Source organism: Clupea harengus, chromosome 14, assembly GCF_900700415.2.
Source record: "Clupea harengus chromosome 14, Ch_v2.0.2, whole genome shotgun sequence".
Classification (NCBI taxonomy): Eukaryota; Metazoa; Chordata; class Actinopteri; order Clupeiformes; family Clupeidae; genus Clupea; species Clupea harengus.
The window spans coordinates 22,543,991-22,569,314 of record NC_045165.1 but is presented as its reverse complement, the minus strand read 5'-3'; the positions used below and the strand labels follow the sequence as shown (position 1 = coordinate 22,569,314).

Here is a 25,324-nt window from a genome sequence, read left to right as displayed (position 1 = left end):
GTTCAGGTCTGTTTCTTGAACATGCAGTCGTGTGATATAGTTTACATTTCTCAAATATTAATGTTACATTGCATATCTGATATTGTCTACACCATAGCCTAGTATGAGTTTACACTCGGGTACTTGTCAATCTAAAGTAAAATCACGTCAATCTAAATTCTCTGGTGTCTCTCTTTATGTGCACAGTTCTAATTACAAGTGCTGAAGCAAGGTTTCTTTTTGAAAAGCGTACACAGGAATAGGATGAGACACACTGATAAGCATGTATTTCTCAGCAACACCGAAACATTTATTTAAGATACTGTTTAACTGTTGTATGGCATGCGAGAGGTTTGGGCGTTGGATACAGTGTTAAGATTTAGTAGGATTAAATTCAGAGATAGCATGAGGGATTTACAGCCAGTGCCACCATTGGTGTGCTAATCCAAGCCCAATCCTATTACTCAGCACCCCCAGAAAATGTCTTGCCTATTGCCAAACATGTGCTTAGGGTTGCGCTATGTGCACTAATCAGGGAAATACTGGCACATCCATTCAAATCTCGTTCTTCTGCCTGTGCCATCCCTGTTGCAATTTTGCCTGATCTAGTGAAATAGTTATGACAGCTTGTTGGGGTTAATTGTTGTCAGTTTTGAAGAAATACTGCTCTGTGGTTGATTTGCCTTGAAGTCGAACAGAGGCATGGCATAGGAAAGGGAGACAGTTGTAAACAGTAATCACACGAACTGTATGGTGTCCTGCTAATTGTAGGAGCAAAGTTAGTAGCTGGGAAATACACTGTTACTTCTTTAATTTCTTTGTTTAAAATCAAACCTGATCATATGCCAAACATAAGTTTGGCTTAGGTGGGCATCCAAGCATTTTATTGTTATATTAATTTATAAACATTGGGCGTTTAACAATTTTTTATGTTTTGTAGGTGGACATAGTTTGTAGATAACAACATTCTGAATTGGCTTCTGGGTCTTCAGCACAAAATGAATTGTTACAGCTGTAAAAAATAAATGTCACTCACGAAGTTTGCAGTGGAAACTTGTTCATGATACATTTCTTCTTTTGCAAATTCCCTTTGTATAAATCTTAGTTTTATAAGTGTTTCTAAATATGCTGCATTTACTGTATGCTTTTAACTTCACAAAATGTAAAGCCTGCTCTTGGCTTTTATTTTGAATTGTAAATGTACCCGGAAGTAATTTTCAATGTCTATGACGTAGAGAGATCACAAAACACATGTGGATGCAAAGAGGTGCTTGAACAAGGTACTGTACTGTAACTGTAACACGTAGTGTAAGAAATGCAAACATTTTGTAATTACGAAAGTCATGAAACCATTTGAATATTCTATTTGCAGCTAAGAGGGCGTATCATTTGTCAGTTTATTAGTTGTTAATTTCTGTCTAACTCGTGGATGTGGGACATGCTTACTGGCTAACTAGCTAGCCTGCTACAAGTTTGAATGAAGATTAAACCACACCGCATGCATTTTTGGTAACGTTATAGATGGGCTTTTTGTATCGACATTTGTAGTATGAAAACATTTCGAATGCGTGTTGTTTAGTCAGCTGTTCAATGAAGCCATACAATGGGAGTAAACTTGCAATGAAATAAGATGATGTGAGGACAGTGCATTACAGAATAGTTTCCAACATATTTCAGGACAAATTCAAGATGACGTCTCTAGCCCAGCAGTTAAAGCGCCTGGCCTTGCCCCAAAATGACGCAAATCTGTTCAACCGACGGGAGATTGCTTCCTTGCTCTTCAACCCTAAGGAAGCAGCGAGTACAGATAGAAGCACCTTCTATGCACTTGGTGAGTATACCTTCGTATTCTCTCTGTTATGAAATATTTTACGAAACAGTGCAGCCTCTACAACAGCATATCATGTGCACTGTTCTTACTACTCTTGGACCAGTAATAATGTCTGTCCAATGTCTGTAGGATGCAATGGACTGGAGGAGCTATTGGGGATTGAGCCTGCATTTGAAGAGTTCCTGGACACACTGTTCAGCAATGCCTCTATGAACCTGGAACGTAGTGTCCAGTCCAAAGAAGTCAACAAGAAGCTGGACAGAGACATTGACCTATTCCTCACTCGCCTGTCTCCCTACTTACTTCTGAAGCCATCACTGAAGTGCATTGAGTGGCTTTTACATAGGTACTTCATTATGTTCCACTTGACATGGTTTGGTCTTAGGAATGCATCTGTACTTTTTGTACTCCATGAAAGATTGATGTGTCATTGTGACATCCTGTTTAAATGAGAAATTGTCCTTTGTTTCACTATCTTTCCAGGTTTCACATTCATGTATACAATCCAGACAGTCTTATAGCATGTGCTTTACCGTATCATGAGACCAAAGTGTTTGTCAGAATCATTCAGCTTCTGAAGATTGATGAGCCAACTAACCGCTGGAGCTGGTTACATGGACTCCAGGTATTTTATAACTTGCCTACATATGTTGTCTGTTAGGCCACAAAGTAATATGCCCTTTATGTAGTACCTCTAAGTAAAATTCAAAGAAACATTTTAATTGTTATAATTATTGTAATAATTGTTATATAATTATATAATAACCACTGTTATGGTAGTTGGAAATTCAGACCTCTGCCTGAGAGTGTTTTGTTTGTGCCCTGCTCTCAGAAACCAGGTGTGCCCTTGGCCAGAGGGACTCTACTGACTCACTGTTACAAAGACCTAGGTTTCATGGACTTCATCTGTAGTCTGGTCACCAAGTCCGTCAAGGTAAGCCAAAATATCTGGTATCCGTTGAAGGAGTCAAACCAGTCCCAAGACCTAACCATGATCCCCCTTTGCAGGCATACTCTGAATCCGCTCGCGATGGCAACTGCGCTCAGCTCCGTGTGATCTTCTCGTTCTATGCGTCCACCATTGTGTCGGCTCTGGATGCCGCAGAAAAGATTACAGACTCCATTATCGCCAAGCTTTTACCCAACGTACAGCTGGTAAGAAACCTTAGGGCATGAATGATGAGCAATGTGTTGAATTTTGCAAAACAGCTTATAAGACCGAAGTAACAGTCATAATAGAAACTGTGGCTAAGATGTCTCAATCCCACCTGGAGTTATTGACTTGGCCTGCCTGTTGTCTGAGAGATGCTTTTACACAGTTATGTCAGCGAAGAGAACAATTTCAAGTAGCCACAAGCGTCAGATTAAAGTATATGATGAATCTCCGTGTTGAGTATGTATACAACTTCTCAATGCCACACCTGTCACCAGGGCTTGAAGTCTTCCCTTGTGGACTACAAGGCTGCCACCTACATGATCGTGTGCCAGCTGGCGCTGAAGGTGGTGATGGAGGCCCACTTGGTGGACTCGCTGGCTGTGCATATCAGCAAGTCTCTGTGCAAGGCCCCGCTGCTGGCCAGAGAGGGCCTGGGCTGCCTCATCGTCCTGCTGCAGAACCAGAAGGACAAGGCGGTGGGACCGAAGTGAGTATGGATCACTGGATGGTCAGATATCAGTAATGTCTCGGAGTAATTCTGAGGCACAGATCGCCAAGAAACAAGAATAGGTTTTGAGGGGAACTTGAGTTTTTGTTAAAGCTGATCAACCTGCTTCTCTTCTCTCAGAGCGTACGGGCACCTGTGCGGAGTTCCTGACCTGATCCCCACACTTCAGAGCGTTGCATCATCATATGACATCAGTCCTCTCCTCTGTTACCTCCTCCCTCTCCTCATTCACTCCGTCATCACTCAGTCTGGTCAGTTAATCACAGCAGTCAAGCCTGTTCATTGATTTCATTTGGGCATTTGTGTATGTAATTGTAAAGGAAACCTAAGTGTATAAGTAGAAGCACCCTAATGGGAATCACTGGTGTCGTCTTTTGCAGATGAGAAGGAGGAGATGCAGACAGACGTGGCCTCCGAGACCAGCAGCTCCAGGAGTTTGTTTAACTCTCTCCTTCAGGACATTCCTCTGACCAGCGGCCTGGACAGCACTGTAGCCAAGTAATTACCGTTAAAGTAGAACCCATGTATTCATGTGTTGCTTGTATGGAAAAGCATTCTCTTCAATTTATTGAAAGCCATCTGTCCCTTCACCCTTTGACACCCTTGTTCTTTCCTTTTTCAGGTTGCTTCTCGAGGAATACCTCTCCCATGGAAACCAGCTGCCCACAGAGGAGATCTCTTCCCTAAACCAGCAGATGCAGTCGGTGGTGCGACTGTTTGAATCAAAGTATGTTTGAGTATCCTCTTTTTCTTTCTGTTCATGACTCTTCAGAGGAGTAGCAACAGTCTGCAAGCTCAGACAAGGAAGTGCTTGATGGCCTTTTGTAATAACATGGTTCCTGAATTGTCTGTCCTTGTTTTGTTACTGTATCAAAGTGTATTGCGTTAGAAATAGGATGTCAAGAGTCAGTAGGATTGTGTTGCTGATTGTGTTGTGTAATGCTGTAGGTATCCTGGAGCTCTGGATGCTGCTTTGGGCAGTCATGTCCCAGATGTGGCTTCCTCTGAAGACAGGAGCCTTTTCCATCAGTTCATTTCTCTCTCCATGAGCAGTGGCAAATATGAGGTACCATTAATGAGTTGTAGTCAAACTAGACACTAGCGTTCAGTGTTTTGTTTAGATATACATGTTCAGATGTGTGTTCATTTATGCAGTCTGCAGTGACAATATAAATGGGTCTACCATTGGACAGACATCTGTCTAGGACAGGATATATCATCACTGTATGAGTATTCACACACTGCTGTGTGCTGCAACCCCCTGCAGATCCTGGCTGACTCTGACACCTCACTCATGCTGAGTCTGAAGCACCCTCTGCCTGCTGTGAGGAACATGGCCGTGGAGCACCTGAAGGAGGTCCTCCGCAAACGACAGGTGGGTCGTTTGTCCCACATACCCATATTTAAGTCACCAGGCTCCTGTAAGCCCTCTGTAGACTGTAATTGCTGTACAGTTAAAAGTGCTGCAGTTGGGAAGTGGCGTTTGTGTTTTACTCTTGTTTTCAGTAGACCTCGTTGTTCTCCCCCTCCAGCACAGACGTTCTGTTACAGCCTGAGGTTTGCTGTCACATTCTTATATCTTTGTGTCTGATTGGTCCTTCTAGGAGGGCTTTGATGAGGCCTTCCTGAAGGAAGCTTTGCTGGAGCGCCTTGAAGATCATGTACCTGCTGTGGTGTCTGCAGCCATGCAGGCTCTAGAGGTAAAGTGACCTTTTTAGAAGTGTTTACTAGTTCAAATAATTGTATGGGCAATTCCATCTTCCTGTATAGTATCGTGATGAATTCCAAATGGCCGTCTTAATTTAATCCCTGTGTCCTTTTTTTTCTTTAAAACAGCTGTACATTGACCGCTTGGACTCTGCAGACACGGTGTCCAGTTTGCTCTCACTCCTTCAGCGTACTGACGTCTCAGCCCAAAGAGATTGGTGTGTGCTAGGGCCTGTGTCATTTAAATCTACCACCCCCCAACCCCCCGCATCACTCTGTTATTTGAGGTCATGTTCTGTGTTGTGCCCTGTGTAGGTATCCTGTGCTGAAGCAAGCCATCCAGATTCTGGATGACCCCCGTGTGGTTGAGGGGAACCCGGAGCTGAAGGCCCGTGTGGGCTGGGAGCTGCTGCCCTACCTGGTGGTCACGAGCCCCTTACCAGACTCCCCTGAGCTCCAGCTGGCCCTATGTGTGGCTGAGACCACCCTGCTCTCCCAGCTCCCCCTCACTAAGGGCTGGGCCCATGGTAGGCACTATGAACTATGCTGTTCTATCAATAGTCGTGTCTTTGTATTCATTAGCAACACAACAGTTTATTAGCCGTCATAGTCAATAGGAAGGTCTTACTTAATTATGTATTTGAATTTGTACTGTATGTCTCATCTCACCACTATTGTTGTATCCTTGAGTGTTGATGAGGTATTGAAGTGTTAATTGTGTGTGTCTTATCGTAATGTTTACTTGTTGCCCAGAACTTCAGGGAGTGCTGAAGAAAACCCTTGAGGCTGACATGGTGGGAGCTGCCAACCAACAGCTCATACTGACACTGACCAAAAACCTGTCCGTGATGGATGCAGCCTCAAAGCGCACCGCTGTAAGTCTGCAGTCTGGCTTCACAGATGAACTGTTTGTTTTTACATGGAGGCTGTATTGCATGGTAGCGTTCACTTCATGTGATGTGTGTACACCAGTGAACAAACACATATTGAGTAAGTGTGTGTGCGCGTGTGTGTGCGCGTGTGTGTGTGTGTGTGTGTGTGTGTGTGTGTGTGTGTGTGTGCAGCTGGAGGAGGTGGCAAAGGCTCTGGAGAAGCAGAAGGAAGGCGTGAGGGAGCAGGCGGCGTTTGTGGTGCTGAGCCACACGCTGCTGCGAGGCATCGTGGACCTGAGCGAGACCCAGCACCTCCTCACCGCCCAGAAGCTCTACACCCTGCTGGAGCCGGCCATCCTGGAGCTCCTCGCCCAGCCTCCAGAAGAGGTCGGTCACCTGCACACACGAGGGGGATTATACCTGATCCAGGGCTACTCAGCCCACACTGGAAACACAGTGGCTACACAGGCCCATTTGGGCATATTAAGGTTTACAGGGGGAGGCTCTGAATATGAAACTTTGGATGGAAAGTCACTACGTTGAATAATTGTCAGCTAATTATTATCAGTCCTAGTATTTGTAACACCTTTCTCTTTATTGTTGCAAGTATAATACATCTGTAATGAGTTGCTGTCATAATAAATATTCACTTTGAATATGTTCCTCTTTTGAGTAGGATTGCCAGTTCTCTTCCCAGCCATAACCACAGCCTGTCGCGTTGTGTTCTGTCTGTCTGCGTATTCATCGCTCCACTTTGTGTCCCAGGTGCTCGTGGGAAACTGTCCCCCAGCCTTTGTGGCGGAACAGCTGGGGGAGTACCTGCACCTGCTGCGCTCGGGCCAGCCCGCACAGAGAGAGCAGGCCACGCTGCTGGTGTCACTCCTCAGCCAGTTCATCAGCAGCCTCAAGAGCTCCCAGTCTGGCTTCAAAGGTGGGCTTTCAGATGGTTATATGCAGGGCTTTGTGTCTGCTGTGCAGAGAGCTAGATTTGCAGAAGTGTAGCTTTGATTGATGAACTGATTTACTGAAATATAGAGAGAATTTTAAATGCCCCCTTCCAGAAATAGAGTTGAGGTCTGATGAATGGAGAGCTATGCTGCATGACAAGTTGTGCACACAGTGAAATCCACAGTTTAAGGTCCCTGCAGACTTTAAAATAGGATCAAATGGTCAGGGTGAAGCACTAGGGTTGCAGAGCATGTCTTGACTGTGACCTGTGCTCTGTTCTGTGTCTCTAGGGGAGATGTGGTGGAACCCAGAGAAGCTAGACACCAGTACGTGCTGTTACCTACGACTGCTGATCCGCCTGTTTGACGTGGTCATCACAGGGGCCAGTCAGGGGCCCCTAGCCTCCAGCTTCAGGGCTCTGCTGCAGCTGCTCTTCCAGGTGTGTGTCTAACTGACCTTAGAGTCAAATCTAAAGCTTTCATAAGACTGTTGTCATGTCATTGCAAATAAGAGCACTGTCTCAGTAAAACATTTTTTTTCCTGTTTCCTCAAAACCTCAAATACAAACAAATAATAAATAACGATTTAGCATGCTGCGCCCCTAAGTTTTAAAGTGTCGGTTACCATGTTTCAGGTGCACCTGAGCAACTCCCTGGAGCTCTTTAAGTTCCTATCTCTGCTGTGGGGCTACAGCCATAGCCTGGGTGACCAGCTGGAGTGCAGGGTGGGTGCCCTCCTGCAGACCCAGGCTCTGTACATGGGCAAAGCCCTCCTGGCCGCCCAGTCTGCCACAAACCTCAACTCGCTGGCTTCAGATGCATCTCCAGGTACCTGTCTCTTTGTTTGTGATGACCAGTTAACGTTCAGTAGCATGTTTATTATGATTGTGTGATTGTTTAAGGATGCTTGCCTGAAATGTGCTTTGTAAAAAATGAATTTTAGGATAATTTCAGTGGTCAGTGTTACAGTGCATGCATTATGTCCTTTATAGATCACATTCAGAAGTAGTGTCGTGTTAAGTAAGTGCCTCTGTTCGGTGCCTAAACAGCAACTTTACTGTGTGTGTGTGTGTGTGTGTGTGTGTGTGTGTGTGTGTGTGTGTGTGTGTGTGTGTGTGTGTGTGTGTGTGTGTGTGTGTGTGTGTGTGTGTGTGTGTGAGTGTGTGTGTTTTTCCTATCAGTCGTACCCTCCCTGCTGGTGTGTCTGTGTTCTCCGGTGTGTGAGGTGCGCAGGGCAGCAGTGGCCTGTCTGCAGACCCTCCAGGCAGCCAGCTCCTCTCCATTCCTACCCGTGGTGCTGGCCCTGCTGAAGGCCCCAGAGGAACTCATCTCAGACCCATCCTACCTTAGCCAGGTCAGCTAGCTGTGCCCAGCCTACACAACAGAATTTGACTCAGATTTGAATTTCCTACACATACCAACTAAGTACGAAATATTTATGAATATATGCTAACCTTGTCCGGATAGCTGGCCTTTGTGTATTACAACTCAAGTTTATTAACTTATTATTGATGGCTAAGTCCAGCCTCCTATAACATTATGGTAAAAGTGATTGAGCGAGGCCAATGTCTTTCCCCTGCAGGCCCTTGGGAAGCTGTATGAGGATGCCCTCACAGCAGGAGGGAAGAAGAGGCAGCAGCAGGCCGCCGTAGAGCAGCTGGTGAAGTGTGTCCAGAGCCCCAGCTGCCCGGCCTACATGAGCAAAGCCCTGCTCAGGGCTCTACAGGAGGTCAACGGAGAGGTGAGACCAACTTCTGTTCACAGTGGTGATGCCACCATACTGTGGCATTAAGGAATTCATTGTCAGTATGTTGCATTTATATCACATTAGATACTTCTAGTACTTCCACCTCAGTCCTGTAGGGTTTTTGTGGCCATTGACTGGATATATTGATTGTCCTCATGCACAGGGTGTGCTGGCCATCATTCTGCCCCCACTGGATCTTCTGCTGGAGCAGTGCAGCTCCGACTTCTCTGCGATCGAGGGGGACGAGGACCTGCTGGTGCAGCTCATGCTGAGCAAGTACAACGAGCAGTCGGCCCCTCTCCTGGCCCGCGAGCCCCGCAGCCTGGAGGTCCTCCTCAAAGCCATGGGCACCCGCTCCCAGCCCTACCCCACACTCCCAAGCGTCCAGGTCATGGCCCTGGAGAAGGTGGGTGGTCTAGTGGTGTTTCGCAGTTCTTGACTTCTGCCCCAGTCCTCCACAGCCTCAGTCTCATGAAGGAATCTCTGTCTACAGATTACCAAGGCCTTCTTCCCAGCTCTTGGAGATGAGAAGGTCCAGCAAAGAATTCTGGGAGCAATGTTTGATTTGCTGGTTGATTGCAAGAATCCAGTCTGTGCCCAGACTGTAAACAATGTCTTCAAAGTGGTAATGTCAACAACCTTATGATTTTTGCTTTTTTTTAATCATTATTATTACTCTATAATTTTTTAATATTTATGAAACTAACTAAATCTCCACGGTGGCCTGAGAGACAGAACTCCTAACACATGTTTTATCTCCTCCTGGTGTAGATCGCTGTGGATGCTGAGCTGGTGGCCAATGAGCTGACGCCTGCACACAAGCCCAAAGTCTCTGGGAGTGTGGTGCAGACTCGCAGGAGCATGAGGCTGAGGTGGGTGCCGTTTCATAGACACGTTTCTCAGAGGATTAAACCTGACCTCAAAATGGAGTGGCTCCTTTATATCTTTTGAAGAACCATTGTCTCATTTTATGATGTGCCTGTGTCAAGCTTGTGTTGTTCTGCATTTTGAAGGAAAGGCCCCGATGCCTCAGCTCCTTCTGATGAGGATGCATCCGTCTCATGGCAGAGGGTGACTCTCATCCTGGAGCTGCTGCAGCACAAGAAGAAGCTCAAGAGGCCACAAGCCCTGGTGCCAGTACTATTTAACCTCCTAGCCAGGTATGGGATGGTTTGCAAGATCTCCGTCTCCTTTCAGAAGGCCTTTGGTCACAATCACAGATCTAACCAAGTTGACTCAAAACCAAATGGAAAGACCAAAACCTAATGGAATACTCTTTTGGGGAACTTTCTGGCTGTTTGTCTTTTTGGCTGCCATATTTCTTCTATTCATGTATTGCCAACTAGGAAAGGTTTCTCAGTATGTTGTGTTTTCATGGCAGGAGTCTGGATGTGGGGTCAGCAGAGCAAGGCAACATGGAGTACACCAAACAGCTTCTTCTCGGCTGCCTGCTCAACATCTGCCAGAAGATCTCCCCTGATGGCAAGCCAGTCAGCCAAGGTACGAACATATGAAACTTTTAGTTTAGGCGGTCCCTGGGACAAGTCTTCTGAAAGATAAAGATTCACCTCTTGCTACAATGTGAATTTACCTAGCATGTGGAGTCAGTGATCATTATGCTGTATAGTTAGGGTTCCTCCGTCAGGAGGAAACCTATTGTTATTGTAGGTATTATTATTATTCTTGTGCCATTGAAGTCAATGGCAGCCCCTAGAACCGTATGGTAACTTTTTGTGAAATTTGGCACACTCATTAAGGACAGTCCCTTCTCCACTCACACCAAGTTTCATGTCTCCCACTAGACCACACTAGCGCCACCAACGGGTCAAAGTTGGACTTTTGTTAACACTGTAACTTTTGAACTGTTTGGCCGATTTTCAAAAATGAGGTACCATTGGATTCCTTGGATCAAGACGAATGAAACACACCCTATGGCGTCAATTTCCGGTTATATAGATTTTCTGCAATTTCCGGTTTTATCAAAAACCTTTGAAAGGCATCAACTCCTACAATTTTTGTCAAATCTTCTTCAAAATCACCAGAGATGATCTTCAGACCAAGCCTCACAAAAATTCTCCAACCGAATTTTGATCCTCACAACCGTTTGTCCGACACAGCCACTCAAATGCAGCAGAAAAGCTTTCAAACAGGAAGTGAAGTCATATCTCAGCAAATCTTTCAGATATCAACATCAAACTTGGTATGCACGTGGAAGACACTACAACATGTCCCCGTGTGCAAAGGCAACTTCATATCTTCAAAAATGATTGATATAAAGCAAATTGCATTAATCGCTAACGCGAATGGTGAATATGTAACCGGGTAGCTTTAGGACCCAGGAGTTTATAGGCAGCCAATGGTTGACGTGCTGTTATGAATGCTGCCTGACACGCGCGCGACATGCACGAGACGGACAGACACAATTTTATTGAGACTATTTTGTGGATACGAGAGAAGAGGACGATTTCTGGTGTGGAGAAGATTTTCGTCTACATTTGACCGTAAGTAATAAAAGCATACTTATTACTGTTTAATTCGTATGATAACTGCAAGACGATTTTATTCTGTTTTTATTCTTGGTTAGTGTATTTGAGGTAGCGCAGATGTTTTGGGTCGAAATGGTAGCTAGCTTAGTTAGCTGGATAGTTATCTAGCATTAGGGAGAAGGCAACTTTGGTACCGATAGGTACATTTTGAGGAATTGTGTTCAGAAAGTGATTTAACCAAAGGCCAGAAGTTTAACACAGTTCGTTTGCGTTGATGAATACAAATTAAGTGTTTTATTGACTTGTTCCAGTATCACTTTGTGACTCCGTGCTGTTGTAGCTATCTAATGTAAGTTAGCTGTATTTAATATTTCACTGGGTCTTGGAGCTGTTTCATTCACTGAAATAATTATGAAATGTGATGTTCTATTAGCCATTTCGTTACTTGAGCAAGTCACAGTATTTCCAAGGTTTGATAGTGTAACTGAGACGACACAGTAAATAATTCATCTTTGCTAGTAGAAAGTATGTTGTATGGTAGCATAGCAAGCTAGTAGTATAACTACAAACCTTAACATATAGGCTAGTTTTTGCTTCTGTGGACGGCGTTTCAAATTAACGTACTCTACGTACCTGTACGGTTGGGTTATTGTATATTTACATGTCATTGTGGATGTAATTGTGTTGTTTTAATTAGTGCGTTCCAAGTTTTTCTGACGGTCTCCACAGCGCAAGTAATTTTTTTCGAAACTGTAGTTGGCTAGTTAGCTAGGCTACCTTAATTAGCTGTATAGTTAGGCTACCTACCATTAAACTCGTAGCAATGGTAGCTACACTACCATGGTTGTTGTACTTGCTACGTATTAAGCGGTTCAAGGTTTGATCGTTTAGAAGCTCCATTGAAAACATATAGAACTACAGTACAGTATTTTTGTAATTGTTCGTTTGATACGATTAGCTATTGAAGTGTTAGCAGTAGTACTAATTTGAACATGGTTTTTGCTTCTGTGAGACGGCGTTCTAAATATACCTATAACTTAACAACCTGTAACTCTACTTTCATAAATAGGTTTCCCCATCTCCTCCCATACCATGGGCCAGAGGAGCATGACCACCTGGGTGAGGAGTTTCTGAATTATCAGACCATGCCAACCACCTCCCTTCAGGACGAAACTGAGATGGAAAGCTTCTGGGCTGGAATGGCAACACGGAAACATAAGGTATACTTTTTTTTGGCTTTCTTTTTGGCAGGTGTGGCTTGGCTACATCTGTTGCTATTATTGATGCATGCCTATATCGTGTCATACATGATGCAAACTATGCATGTTGTATCTGAACTTTGTTACAGTGTACTTACAGTATTAATCAAAACAAAATATGGTATGTTTTTCCATTTTGTTCTTTGTTCATTCTCAATAGGTGGCAGGAACTAAAGAATTTGAGAGGCTTGTTGCCGTCGCCAAGCTGGTCCTGGTGTTGCCCCATTCGAATGCAGATGCTGAGAGGGTGTTTTCAGTGTTCAGTGGGACTGAACAAAACTAAGACCAGAAATAGCCTGGCATTGGATGGCACCCTGTCTTCAATAATGGCCATAAAGATGGCCGACCTGGAGCCCTGTTTCAGATGGGAGCCCCCCTCAGAGGTCATCAAGGCCTCCAAGAAGGCCACAGGCCAGTACAACCTTGCCCACAGATCTTAGAAAATGACTAACCAGGTTCTGATCTGCACCTGATACCTCATTTTTAGTTATTTTTGTCATGTGTTGATCTATTTTATTGCTTAAAAAGGCTACTGTTTAAGCACTTTATTTGTTGCACTTTTTTGTTTGATGGAACGTGTGGTGGGAGGCTTTGAATAGTGAAAAATATTTCTCCCTAACTAATCTTGTGTCATTTTTTGCTGTTCATAAATCGTTAAGTGCTCATAAATCATTAAATACAATTATTAACAATATAGGTTAGGTTCCAGTTAAGAATTAGTTGAATACCATTGTAATCAAAATGTCAATCAACCTACCTTGGTAAAATCTTAAACACAGGTCTATTAATTAGGCTATATTGTGGTACATAGACAGTCATTGAGGCACAAGAATAGTTTTCTGGTTGAATGTTCAGCTCAAGTCTAAAAGGCCCTACAAGTCATGATCAGATGAACATGAATCAGAATAAGTTCAGGTATTGCACATCTTTAGCATACCACCCAAAAATCCACTAGAATGCAGGAAATAACATCTACTTAAACCAAAATGTCCTGGGGGTGGACCTTCAGCTATGTCTTTGCTTCACAGAATGTAACCAATGTTGTCCATTTCCAGTAGGCCCCACAGTAGGCAGACTTTGGGCCCCAAAAACCAACAGAATGCAGAGCACAACATGGGTACAACGCCAAATTAATTCCAATTCCCTGATATCTGAGCCACCCAACGTGTGTAGCTGCGTGCACGGCAACATTTTCTCACTCCAAGGTTTTTTGAAAAGTTGGCAGCTCTGTGGTGACACGTTTTAGTACACTTTGCAGTGAGTGTGTTTGCCCTACAATGCTAAAAAGTTGCAGTCAAATTTGGCAAAATTGCTAGCTTGGATATTATCTTTACATTTAGATGGGTTGGTGGTTACAAACAATGAGGATGCGCATGCAGCTTCAAGGCAGAACAATGCCTACCATTTCACCTTTACTGTATATGTTCCATCCACCCCCCCTTTCTGAATAAAGTTCCATTGATCTGATTTGTTGCTATCTGTTGCTATAAAAACCATTTTAGCCAAGCTAACTAACATTGTTTTTAGCTAGCTGACATTACCATTCAATCACAAACAAAACATGAATAGAAATAACTTGCTAACAGGGTCCTCACGTTTAATCAAAAGCTTGTAGTGAGATGCATGACCCCCCGAGACAAGCTTTCATGTTAATAATCCTGTTGGTCACCCTGATTGTGCATGTTGTGTAGTTAAATGGAATGAGAGAGTCTGACCATGATAAAGTATTGTCAAGCTGCTGTACCATCACAAGGTACACTTGCAAACAGCTGGACATTAGCTGTACCTTGGTCCAGTTCACTGCATGCCTCTTGTCAGTTGTGTATGACTGAGACTAGAGAGATGTCAATTCAGGGAGAGTTCCTATAACCATGGATTTTTAACCAGTTTTGGGAAATTTTGAAAACAGTGTTATTGTGTGGGACTACGTTTTTTGGGCTACTTCTAATCCTCATGCGGCCGCCGCATTTATCCCTTGGCGTGACCTGCACTGGGAAAGAGGGAAACAGCATGGATGGGGAAAGTGTGTGGGCAGAGCAAGCAGTAGTAGTACATAACCTACAAACGTCCTTTAGTGAAGTGTATCCTCACTTTCATACAGTTATTGTTGTAATCAAAGCTTTTAAAGAATGGATCTCTGCATTAAGGGCCTGACCAGAGCACAGGTGGCCTGACAGAACACGCTTCAAAGTTGTCACTTTCAAAAGGGTGGCATTTTAACCCTGTCAGTCCAAAATGTCTAAAACTTGGTACCCATGACTTATTGCTCATGGGAAACAAAAAAGTCTCAAGAACCCATAATGTCACCAGCATGGATATTTCTCGACAGTGACAATTTGTGAATAATTTAAAAAAAATTACTTCAAATCAGCCATTGATCCAATTATCTGTCCAATGTTGTGTACATGTATGAAATACATGTCAGTGTCATGTCAATTTTGTAGTGATTGGAATGTTGAGGAGGAACCCGCCATTGCTGCCTGCAGCTATATTTACATTCAGTTTTGGCAGACGGCTTGATTGTGAAACGATCTGAACGGTCCCTGTGTGTGGTGTGGATGTCTCCTGTACAGATGTTCTAGATGAGGACAAGATGAACGTGGAGCTGGTGGTGCAGTGTGTGAGGATGTCTGACATGCCCCAGACCCACCACCACGCCCTGCTGCTGCTGGGTACTGTGGCTGGCATCTTCCCTGTGAGTACCACCCTCTGTGAAATGGATCTACTTTTGTTTCAGTGTTATGTAGCCTATTCCCGGTGCTAAAATCTTTGTAACATAGTCACAGGAGGACTTTCCAATCTGCTCATCGTACCCATCTCTCATTGTGCACAAAAAAGTCAAACACTAAAATGAATCTCATTCGCTTCTTCTCTCTTCTCTCTTTTCTCAGGAGAAGGTCCTTCACAACATCATGCCCATCTTCACCTTCATGGGCGCAAATATCATGCGCCTGGATGACGCCTACAGCTTCCAAGTCATCAACAAAACTGTGCAGGCGGTCATCCCTGCACTCATACAGGTGAGTGAGCTCTCCACCAGCAGGGCATCAAAGTGTCACTGGTGGTAGGCTTCTGCTTTCTGCTCTGTTTTTTTTTAGTGTGGCAAATGAATTTCCTAAATTTAACCTAAACAAAATACATTTTACATGACCTTGAGGACATTTTGGGACTTTAGTCTATCTGACCTTTGGCTCCAGAAGAACAGCACAATTGTGTCCTGTGCTCTACGGTCTTGTAACAGCCGAACTTGTGTCCTCCACAGGCCTACGAGGGCAGCTCTGCCCAGTCCGAGGCCCACATGGAGTGCGTGGTGACCAAGATCATGCACGTGTTCACGGACGCGCTGCCCCACGTGCCCGAGCACCGGCGCCTGCCCATCCTCTCCCAGCTGCTGGTCACCCTGGGCCCGGCCCGCTTCCTGTGGGTGCTTCTGCTGCTGCTGTTCAAACAGCATGCCACCCAGATGTCCGCTAACATCAGCACTACAGAGAAGGTCAGCAAAGAAAGACTGAGGAAACGCCACCAAAAACCTTTCAGCCTGGATATTTTGGGTTATTGTTGGGGCAACAGTTGCTGGATTTCTGATGTGTTACATGTAACTGTGTTTTTAATGTATAGGATTTGTTTCTGGAAAACGACGTGGACTTCTGGATTTCTATCTGCTGTGAATTTGAGGTGAACGACCAACTCGCATCTCTCATCAACATCCTGAAGTACCTTAAGGCACTACCACAGGACAAAGAGGAGGGTGAGCAAATATTCACTACATCCCAGTGTAACAAACCGTTTATGTCAAAATCTGTGTGATATTTACTGTCAGTTTTCATTCTGCTGAGGCCTCACCTATAGTGTGTATATTAATAGGTTCTGAGACCAGAAAGACACAGGCTAAGAAGAAAGAGGAGACAGCCATGGAACTCGTCTTCAGTATTGAATCTCACAGCAGCAAGGAGTTCCGCCACTACAAGTTCCTATCTGTGTCTTTCATGTCCCAACTGCTGGCCTCCAACCGTTTTGTCGGAAAGGTAGGTCTGGAATAGCAGCTAGTGGACGCGCAAGTAAGACGTTTAGTAGTTGTTTTTTTGGAATGTCTCCTGTATGTTTTTTGTTGCTGAGTCTCATGGTATCTTTCAGGTGGCAGATATGGAGGAAGCATCCACTGAAACGTTGCAGGTCCTTCAGCAGAGGTGCGTGTTATCACACTCATCTTCACACATGTACAGCAGAGTGTCTGCTTTGTTAAGAATTGGCATGTTTTTTTTTGTTTTTGTTTTTTTTTTTAATCAAATGTATTTTCGTTTTTCATTGGTCCCCAGTCTTCTTGAGGAGATCCTGTGCTACATCCACACTGTGGCTCGGTGTGTGGAGGAAAACTGTAACAACCCCACTGCCAAATTCTGGAGAGCGCTGCTCAACAAGGCCTACGAAGTCCTAGACAAAGTAAGAATCTCTCTTACCAGAGCTCACCTCATGAGTCTGTTCTCACCATTAAAACCAGATCACTGAGTGTATTGAATGCAGTGATGCCTCTAAATGGATTGTGAGTTTCCAACTGATTTATTTTCCCTCCCCTTGTAGGTGAACTCCCTGCTGCCCACTGACACCTTCATCAAGGTCATCAGGGGCCTGATGGGTAACCAGCTGCCGTCTGTGAGGAGGAAGGCCATGGAGCTTCTCAACAACAAACTACAGCAGAAGACTCAGTGGCAGGAAGAGCAGGTGAGTGGTGACAGGCCATTGTGATTTGTCCTACAATTCCTAGGCTCATTAGCTAAATGACGTTTGTTCTTACCCATCACTATAGGCATATCACATCTTCTGAAGTCCACTGTTCTCAGTGCATCATCCCACAGCCTTTCAGCCTTTACCTGTCTGTTTTTACCCCCAGGTGACGGCACTGCTTCCTCTCACTGGAGACCTTCTGGGTGTCCTGGGCCATGGAGCCCAGCAGCGGCCTGGTGAGGCCCAGGAGCAGGAGGAGCAGGCTATCAACCGGCAGACGGCCCTCTACAGCCTCAAGCTCCTGTGCCGCAGCTTCGGCGCCGGCCACGCGCAGGCCTTCGTGCCGGTGCTGGTCTGCGCGGTAGACCTGCTGCTGTCGCCCAGGGAGGAGAAGAACGTGATGGGCAGCGCCCTGCTCTGCATCGCCGAGGTCACCAGCACCCTGAAGGCCCTGGCCATACCACAGCTCCACAGGTCAGGAAAGACTCCTTGTGCTAGTTTTTCATAAGAACTACATTTCAGTGCTGATCTTTACATGCTACTGCGACTTCTTTGCGCAACTTAACAACAACAACAACAACAGTGTGTTATTTTGAAAGAGAATGAATCTTATTGGTTGATTTATTTTCCAGTAGTATTCTAAATGTTCTTCTCTTGCCAAATTTCCCTAGTAATGTTTATGTGGTGTCATTTTTGTTTGGAGCGCTGATGCATTGTGGGTTTTGGTTTACAGACTTATGCCAGGAGTGCTGAACACGCTGGTGGAGCGCAAGGATCTGCTGTCCAATGAGATCTACCTGCTGAGTGCTGTGACCGCTCTGCAGCGAGTCTCCGAGACACTCCCTCACTTCATCAGCCCGTACCTGCTGGACACACTGCTGCAGGTGAGCACCTCCTCTGCCCCTTCAGAGCCCCATAAACACACAACACGCACACATTTGGGGGGAAGAGAGACATATCTTCTCTAGTAAAATGCATCTGTTCTGTGATTGAATGTAAAGGTAAATGAATCAAGTGAAATATCACTTTTCTGAATGCTGGTACCCTTTTTTCCACTGCCAGGTGACACGTCTGACGCGGGTTGCAGAGCAGACCACAACATGCCCACAGCTGGCAGCACGCCTAGCCTCACTCCGCACGACCCTGGCAACCAAGCTGCCGCCCAGGGTCCTACTGCCCACAGTTACCAAGTGTTACCAAAGTCTTGTGGAGTCCCAGCAGGTGAGGTGATGAAGCGGTTAGAAAGTTGGCAATGTAAAGGAGATCCTGAGACCTCAGCTTCTTGAATAACTGAACAAATATTATCAGTTAGCAGTGCTTTATAACTGAACTGAGATGTTTAGTTTCCCTGTAGCTTATAGCACTAATACTACTATACTAAACTCATACTACTAATACGTTTTTACCCTGTCTCCACAGAACCGTCTTGGACCATTAATGATCATTTTGAAAGAGCACATTGCTCATATGGAAAAGGACCAGCTCAACTCCCACCAGTCAGACCTCACCACATTCTTCCTGTCATCGCTTGACTTCCGAGCCCAACACTGTCAGGTACCTACCATGGTCATCACAGTGTCATAAAGTGTGAATGATAAATGTGGAGATATGATTTAATAATAAATGTTTATTTTCATTCTAGGGTGATCTGGTGAAGACCCAGGAGATTGAGGGCTCAGTGATTGACTGTCTGCTGGGCATGGTCATGAAGCTATCAGAGGTCACCTTCAGGCCCCTCTTCTTCAAAGTAGGTTCTTGTTTAAAACATCGTGAAATTCCTGCACTTTGGGTTTAGAATTCCTTGAAATTCCTTTTCCAGGGTGTCCGCGGGGTTTTAAAAAGTATTAAAAGGTGAAAAATATAAATTGCCAAATTTAATGCCATTAAAAATGTTAAATGTAGTTTTAGAGGTATTATTTTTTCAAGTGTCCTATTCTGATTGAAATTCTATCTTCTAAAGTTCGCGTTAGTTCGTTTAAATGCGGGCTTTAGCAAAGCTGGGCACATAATCAAAGATCTTCCGTATCAATCCTGAAGTCTCAACTTTGTATGTTTGATGCTGACGTCATATTCAGTGGTCGTTCGACATCTCCAACACTGCGCGCTTCAACTGGGTAACCAACTGGCTGGCTTACGTTTTTGACTTGCTTAGGCATATCTTCAACGTCCAGACAACCATCATCGTCGTCATGGGCAAATGCAAGTTTTCTGACAGCTGGGTGTAGTAGGGAATAACTGGCAGGCTTATTGTTCGGTTTGTAAAAAAAACATCAATGTCAACTGGATGGGAGCTAATGCACTTCGGTCGCATATGCAATCCACTAAACATAAAAATGGAATGCGCGGTCGGTGAGAGCAGTTCATTCTACCACTTTGCCAACTGTCTGTGCTGCTGCACCACCACCACTAGTGCCACGGTACAAGCCAACGCTACGGCTCCAGCAACTACGTCTGACCTCCGGGTGACTATAGGCACCACACCAACACTGCGTGCGGAGGCTCTGGTGTTTAAACACTGCAGTTAAACACCACTCATTGAACTCCAACGAAGGAATTTCGGAGCTGTTTAAAGAAATGTTTCCCGACTCTGACATCGCAAAGTCATTCACGTGTGGTAAAGACAAAACCGGCTACATCATCAGATTTGGATTAGCATCGTTCTTCAAAAAACAGCTTGTTGATGGCATCAACAAGGCAGGGCCATTCGTGTTGATGTTTGCTCATGAGTTCATATTAGGCCTATAGCACACCAGTTCACGTAGTGGATGCCAGTTTGTGAAGTGATATCAGCAACAATTCATATAGCAGATGCCAGTTTATAATGCATCAACAGTTCATGTAGTGAATGCCAGCCAGTGTGCTGGAACTATCTCTCCATTGCACATTTAATGTAGTTTGTTTTATTTTTATTCACAAAATGAAATAAATGTGTGCAATATGTAGTCAACATCAGTGAGTCTCTAAATCTATTATGTTGTGTATAGTGTTATATATTTCAAAATCTCCGTAAACGTTAGAAAGGTCGCCGATTAACACTTGCAACTCAGTGTCGTGATGGTTTTAAAAAAAATCAGAAGGTAGTAAAAAAGGTATTAAATTTAACTTAAGGATTGCTGTATATACCCTGTTTTCACTTTGAGCAATTAAAAAAAATAATTTACTTAGTATGTGTGTGCCAAATATCTAGTGGTTTTCAGATGTTGGTAATTCTCATTTTTCTGTTTGCAGCTGTTTGACTGGTGCAAGACGGATAGCACAACCAAGGATAGACAGCTCACTTTTTACCGCCTGTCAGACTGCATTGCAGAGAAGCTGAAGGGGCTCTTTGTGCTCTTCGCTGGCCAGCTGGTCAAGCCATTCTCTGACATCCTCCGCCGGATTCACGCAACGAATACAGGTTTGTGACAATGAGACTATGTCCGTACGCTAGGTTAATCCAAATTCTGTTCTGAATGACATGACAAGACTTTTCTTTTTTTTTTTTTTTTTTTTAAACCTAAGACACAATTATAATATTTTTTTTTTCAGATGTGTAGAGATGCAAACTTGTCACCTTTCTTGGAAAACCGCCATTTGAATCCAAAATATGTAATTTGTGTAGATCCAATGAGTTCTACTTCCTATGGCCCTCTAACGGTTCCACTAATAGCTGCAATGCAGCTCAGTGAAGAATTTGCATATCCTGCAATCCTTAAATAGGGTAGCCCTGCTCTGGAGGGGGCAGGATATGCTGATTCTCCACTGCCCCGGGAAAGAGGATTGGCAGTAGAGGCTGTTAGAGGACTCTGCCCATACCTGTACAACTGGACCAGACACTGGGGTTTTACCCCATTGGGGAAATGTGCCCTTATGTTACCATTTTGCCAACGATCCAACTTAGCATTAACGTGCTGGTTCCATTTTCTTCATGCTAACAACATTTGTTTTTAGACTAATTCACAAGACAACCATGTAGACATTTGGCTAAAAGGGACCTATCTTATTTATTATGTAGTTAATTAGAACATTCTAATTTTGCACACTGACAATGCACCCTTGACTGTGTTTGTGCCCTAAACAGATGTTCCCCCTTAAATTACTTTTGTAAGAGTAAGATTACATTAATTCTAGTGTGAGTTTTTCCCTTTTATCCTCATGCTAATATCGAAAACCACATTTTAAAGCTGATATTTATCAAAATATCTTCCCAGGAGGGGGCATGCCACGAGCCCCCCTAGGGTGTTCGTATCTTTGTCACCTGTGGTGGAAATCTGATAATGACCAGTGTAATGCGAGATCAGTCTCATAATTAGATATCATTAATACGTTTATTAGTCTTCTGCAGAAGGATCAGAAACACACAGAGTGAACAGCAAGCAGTCTGTGAGAATCAGATGAATTCTCTCACAGGCAGTGTCTATTTAACATGGTTACAGAGATATAAACAGGGAGTATCACTCTGTTCCAGCACATTATATTCTCAAGGACAGAAAAAACAGTAATGAGTTTGCATCACTGATGTGTTTGTCAAGGTTCTGTGGTTAAAATATTTTTCTGTATCCTCTTTCATGTCTGCTAGATGAAGCCTTCTTCGACGGAGATGATGAGCAGGAGAAGAGTTGCCAGCTCCTGCAGTATGTCCTGGACTGCCTGGGCAAGATCTTCCTTTACGACACACAGCGCTTCCTCAGCAAGGAGAGGGCAGAAGCCCTCATGAACCCTCTGGTGGATCAGGTGAGACGGCCTTTAGTGGTCTTACCTGCACATCAACCACATCAACCTGGGTTTCAGTGCCACATATCTGTTTTATTCTCTCATTCATGTTTTTTTCCAAATTGACAAGTTAATCCTTATGCTCCCTATAAATTAATTTTATAATGGGTAGCCAAGGCAGCTCTTTGACTTTTGAGAGCCATCCTAATCTCTGCTGTTCTGTCCACAGCTGGAGAACATGCTGGGTGGAGAGGAGGTCTACCAGGCCAGAGTCACGAAACACCTGGTGCCCTGCATTGGTCAGTTTGCTGTTGCTATGGGAGACGACTCCCAGTGGAAGGTCCTCAACTACCAAGTCCTGCTGAAAACACGACACATCTCCCCGAAGGTACGGCCCCTTAAATTGTGTAGATATTTGTGGAGAGGAAGGTGAGGTGAACGACGATCAGAGATTGACCTGATACTTCATAGTCACCATTAGGTAGCTGCCTAAGTCTCTCTCATGATCTGATATATGTCTATTCTTTGTGTTCCCAGGTGCGGTTTTCAGCCCTGCTTATGGTACTGGAGCTTGCTGGGAGACTGAAGGAGAACTACATGGTCCTGCTGCCTGAAACCATCCCCTTCCTGGCCGAACTCATGGAGGGTAAGAACCTTTCCCAAACACAGTGTCTGTTATCATCTTAATAGACTTGTGAATTGGTTAATATAAGTCTTATGTTTTGATCTACTAGATGAATGTGAGGAAGTGGAGCACCAGGTACAGAAAGTAATCAATGAAATGGAGAACATCCTGGGAGAGCCACTGCAGAGCTACTTCTAAAGGACCACTAGAGGGCACCAAACACTCATCCAGATCACTTCTTCAGAACAGGCTTGAATGCCTGCCAGTCCACATAAGACTAAAGGACTGAAACTCAATGAGGAACCTCAAAGCTAAATTATAGAAAGGTGTGCCTTGATGATAAACGTTGAAAAGTGAGACTGTTGTATTTGTCACTGTGTCTTGCTAATAAAAGATGAAACGTGTTTTGTCTTCACACTCAAGTAATACAATTTGTTTCTTTTTTTATTCCATTTGTGAGTAACAGCAATATTACCACCCCAAGTGTTACTTTAATTTCAGTATATTTGTATGAGGCATCTTAAGATCCTCAGGCCTGATATTAAGGTTTTGTTTGTTTTAAATGTGATGCTTGATTGATGTTTGTTTTGATTTTGTAGAAATAATAAAAATGATCACATGAATTATTATATTGTGTTGAATCTCCTCTCTGAAATGAAAGTACAGTTCTCTCGCATCGCATGTTGCATGAACATACACTTCTACCTCCAAAACCATGAATGCAAATTAATGCACTGGTTACCAGTACGTATTATTTTGAATTACCCCCCAAAAGATAAGATGTTCACGTAATATGCTTAATTCTAGGGTGAGTTTTACCCTTTATCCTCATGCGAATATCGACTGTAAAGCCACATTTTAAAGCTGATATTTATCAAAATGTCTTCCCAGGAGGAGACATGCCACCGGACCCCCCTAGGGGGTTCGTATCTTTGTCACCTGTGGTGGAAACTTGATAATAACCAGTCTAATGCGAGATCAGTCTCATAATTAGATATTAGTAATACGTTTATTAGTCTTCTGCAGAAGGAACACAGAGTGAACAGCAAGCAGTCGGTGAGAATCGGATGAATTCTCTCACAGGCAGCGTCTATTTAACAGGGTTACAGAGATAAGAACAGGGAGTATCACTCTGTTCCAGCACATTATATTCTCAAGGACAGAAAAAAAAAAATCACCCCAGTTGTCCTTAATATTTCATTTCATGACATGCTTTACACAATTACACTTGCAATCCGCATAATTTCGAATACACACAGGAGTTTGCATCCCTGATGTGTTTGTCAAGGTTCTGTGGTTAAAATATTTTTCTGTATCCTCTTTCATGTCTGCTAGGTGAAGCCTTCTTCGACGGAGATAATGAGCAGGAGAAGAGTTGCCAGCTCCTGCAGTATGTCCTGGACTGCCTGGGAAAGATCTTCCTATACGACACACAGCGCTTCCTCAGCAAGGAGAGGGCAGAAGCCCTCATGAACCCTCTGGTGGATCAGGTGAGACGGCCTTTCATGCTGGGTGGAGAGGAGGTCTACCAGGCCAGAGTCACGAAACACCTGGTGCCCTGTATTGGTCAGTTTGCTGTTGCTATGGGAGATGACTCCCAGTGGAAGGTCCTCAACTATCAGGTTCTGCTGAAAACACGACATAGCTTCCTGAAGGTATTGTCCCCTAAATTGTGTAGATATTTGTGGAGAGCAAGTTGAGGTGAAAGACGATCAGAGATTGACCTGATACCTCATAGTCCCCTGTATGTAGCTGCCTAAGTCTCTCTCATGATCTGATAAGTGGGTGCAGACCAGTTAGACCCATGTCTCTTGAAGCTTGCTGCCCCCATTATAGCCAGACCCTTGACCCACATTTTTAATCTGTCACTTTTTTCTGGCTACATTCCTAGCATCTGGAAATCTGCATTAGTGTTGCCCCTTCATAAAGGTGGAGACCCAAATGATATGAACAATTATAGGCCGATCTCCAAGCTCCCATGCCTAGCCAAAATGTTGGAATCCTTTGTAAATGAGCTGATTAGCTCTTTTCTAGCTTTAAACTCAATGTTATGCCCCTTTCAATCAGGTTTCAGAGCTGGCCACAGTACCATTACTGCAACAACCCTTGTGGTAAATGACATAGCCTCTGCTGTAGACAAGAAACAATGTTGTGCCGCTTTATTTATTGACCTGTCGAAAGCTTTTGATACAGTAAACAGACAGTCTGGGCTGACTGTCCATAAACCTCCCTTCCGTGAGCATCAAATGGCCTACTCCAACTCCCTTAAAGATGCTCGCTCACAGTTCTATTCCAGCTTAATTAATAAAAACCCTGGCACCTCTAAACAGCTTTTTACCACCATAAACCATCTCCTGAAGCCACAACCATCCTCTTTAACTGAGGCTACAGAGGAGCAATGCAACAGCTTCATTGACTTTTTCAGATCCAAGGTCAACAACATTTGCTCTCTGATGTCCAGCTCTCCATCTCTGCTTCCCTCTGACACCAACACCTTATCTGCAAGTGTGCTGTCTCCTCTACATCTCGCTGAGGTTCGGGAGAGCCATGTTGAGGAAATCCTCGGAAAAATTAAATCCTGTACCTGTACCCTGGACCCATTCCCACTGCTCTGCTCAAGTCACACATCCCCACTCTCAGTCCTTTCATCACCAAAGATGTTAACCTTTCCCTTCAGTCTGGCTATGTCCCACCTGCTCTCAAGGTTGCTGTCATCCGTCCCCTTCTCAAGAAGCCCACCCTGGACCCGGAGGTTCTAGCCAACTACAGGCCTATCTCAAACCTTGCCTTCCT

The 25,324-nt window shown here is 44.2% G+C and overlaps 1 protein-coding gene across 2 annotated transcripts; it reads left to right on the top strand.

Moving 5' to 3' along the window:
- Positions 1 to 1,160: 1,160 nt before the first annotated feature.
- heatr1 (HEAT repeat containing 1) lies at positions 1,161 to 23,156 on the top strand. Of its 2 annotated transcripts, none has more exons than XM_031580374.2 (45): positions 1,161 to 1,259; positions 1,657 to 1,810; positions 1,940 to 2,156; positions 2,294 to 2,435; positions 2,643 to 2,744; positions 2,819 to 2,965; positions 3,242 to 3,453; positions 3,595 to 3,725; positions 3,855 to 3,972; positions 4,097 to 4,201; positions 4,423 to 4,540; positions 4,742 to 4,849; positions 5,079 to 5,174; positions 5,311 to 5,399; positions 5,497 to 5,708; positions 5,935 to 6,056; positions 6,246 to 6,440; positions 6,819 to 6,984; positions 7,292 to 7,440; positions 7,636 to 7,828; positions 8,182 to 8,354; positions 8,583 to 8,741; positions 8,911 to 9,153; positions 9,241 to 9,372; positions 9,519 to 9,619; positions 9,761 to 9,907; positions 10,129 to 10,247; positions 15,066 to 15,187; positions 15,384 to 15,512; positions 15,755 to 15,985; positions 16,111 to 16,240; positions 16,357 to 16,517; positions 16,627 to 16,679; positions 16,809 to 16,932; positions 17,071 to 17,211; positions 17,381 to 17,688; positions 17,948 to 18,098; positions 18,277 to 18,435; positions 18,634 to 18,768; positions 18,857 to 18,961; positions 20,443 to 20,611; positions 21,773 to 21,927; positions 22,136 to 22,294; positions 22,444 to 22,552; positions 22,641 to 23,156. In XM_031580374.2, the coding sequence occupies exons 2-45, from the start codon at positions 1,669 to 1,671 to the stop codon at positions 22,727 to 22,729; spliced, it is 6,468 nt and encodes a 2,155-aa protein (XP_031436234.1). In that variant the 5' UTR covers positions 1,161 to 1,259; positions 1,657 to 1,668; the 3' UTR covers positions 22,730 to 23,156. The 2 variants fall into 2 exon arrangements, with proteins under 2 accessions (XP_031436234.1, XP_031436235.1); XM_031580375.2 differs by lacking the exon at positions 1,161 to 1,259 and adding an exon at positions 1,288 to 1,488.
- Positions 23,157 to 25,324: the final 2,168 nt, after the last annotated feature.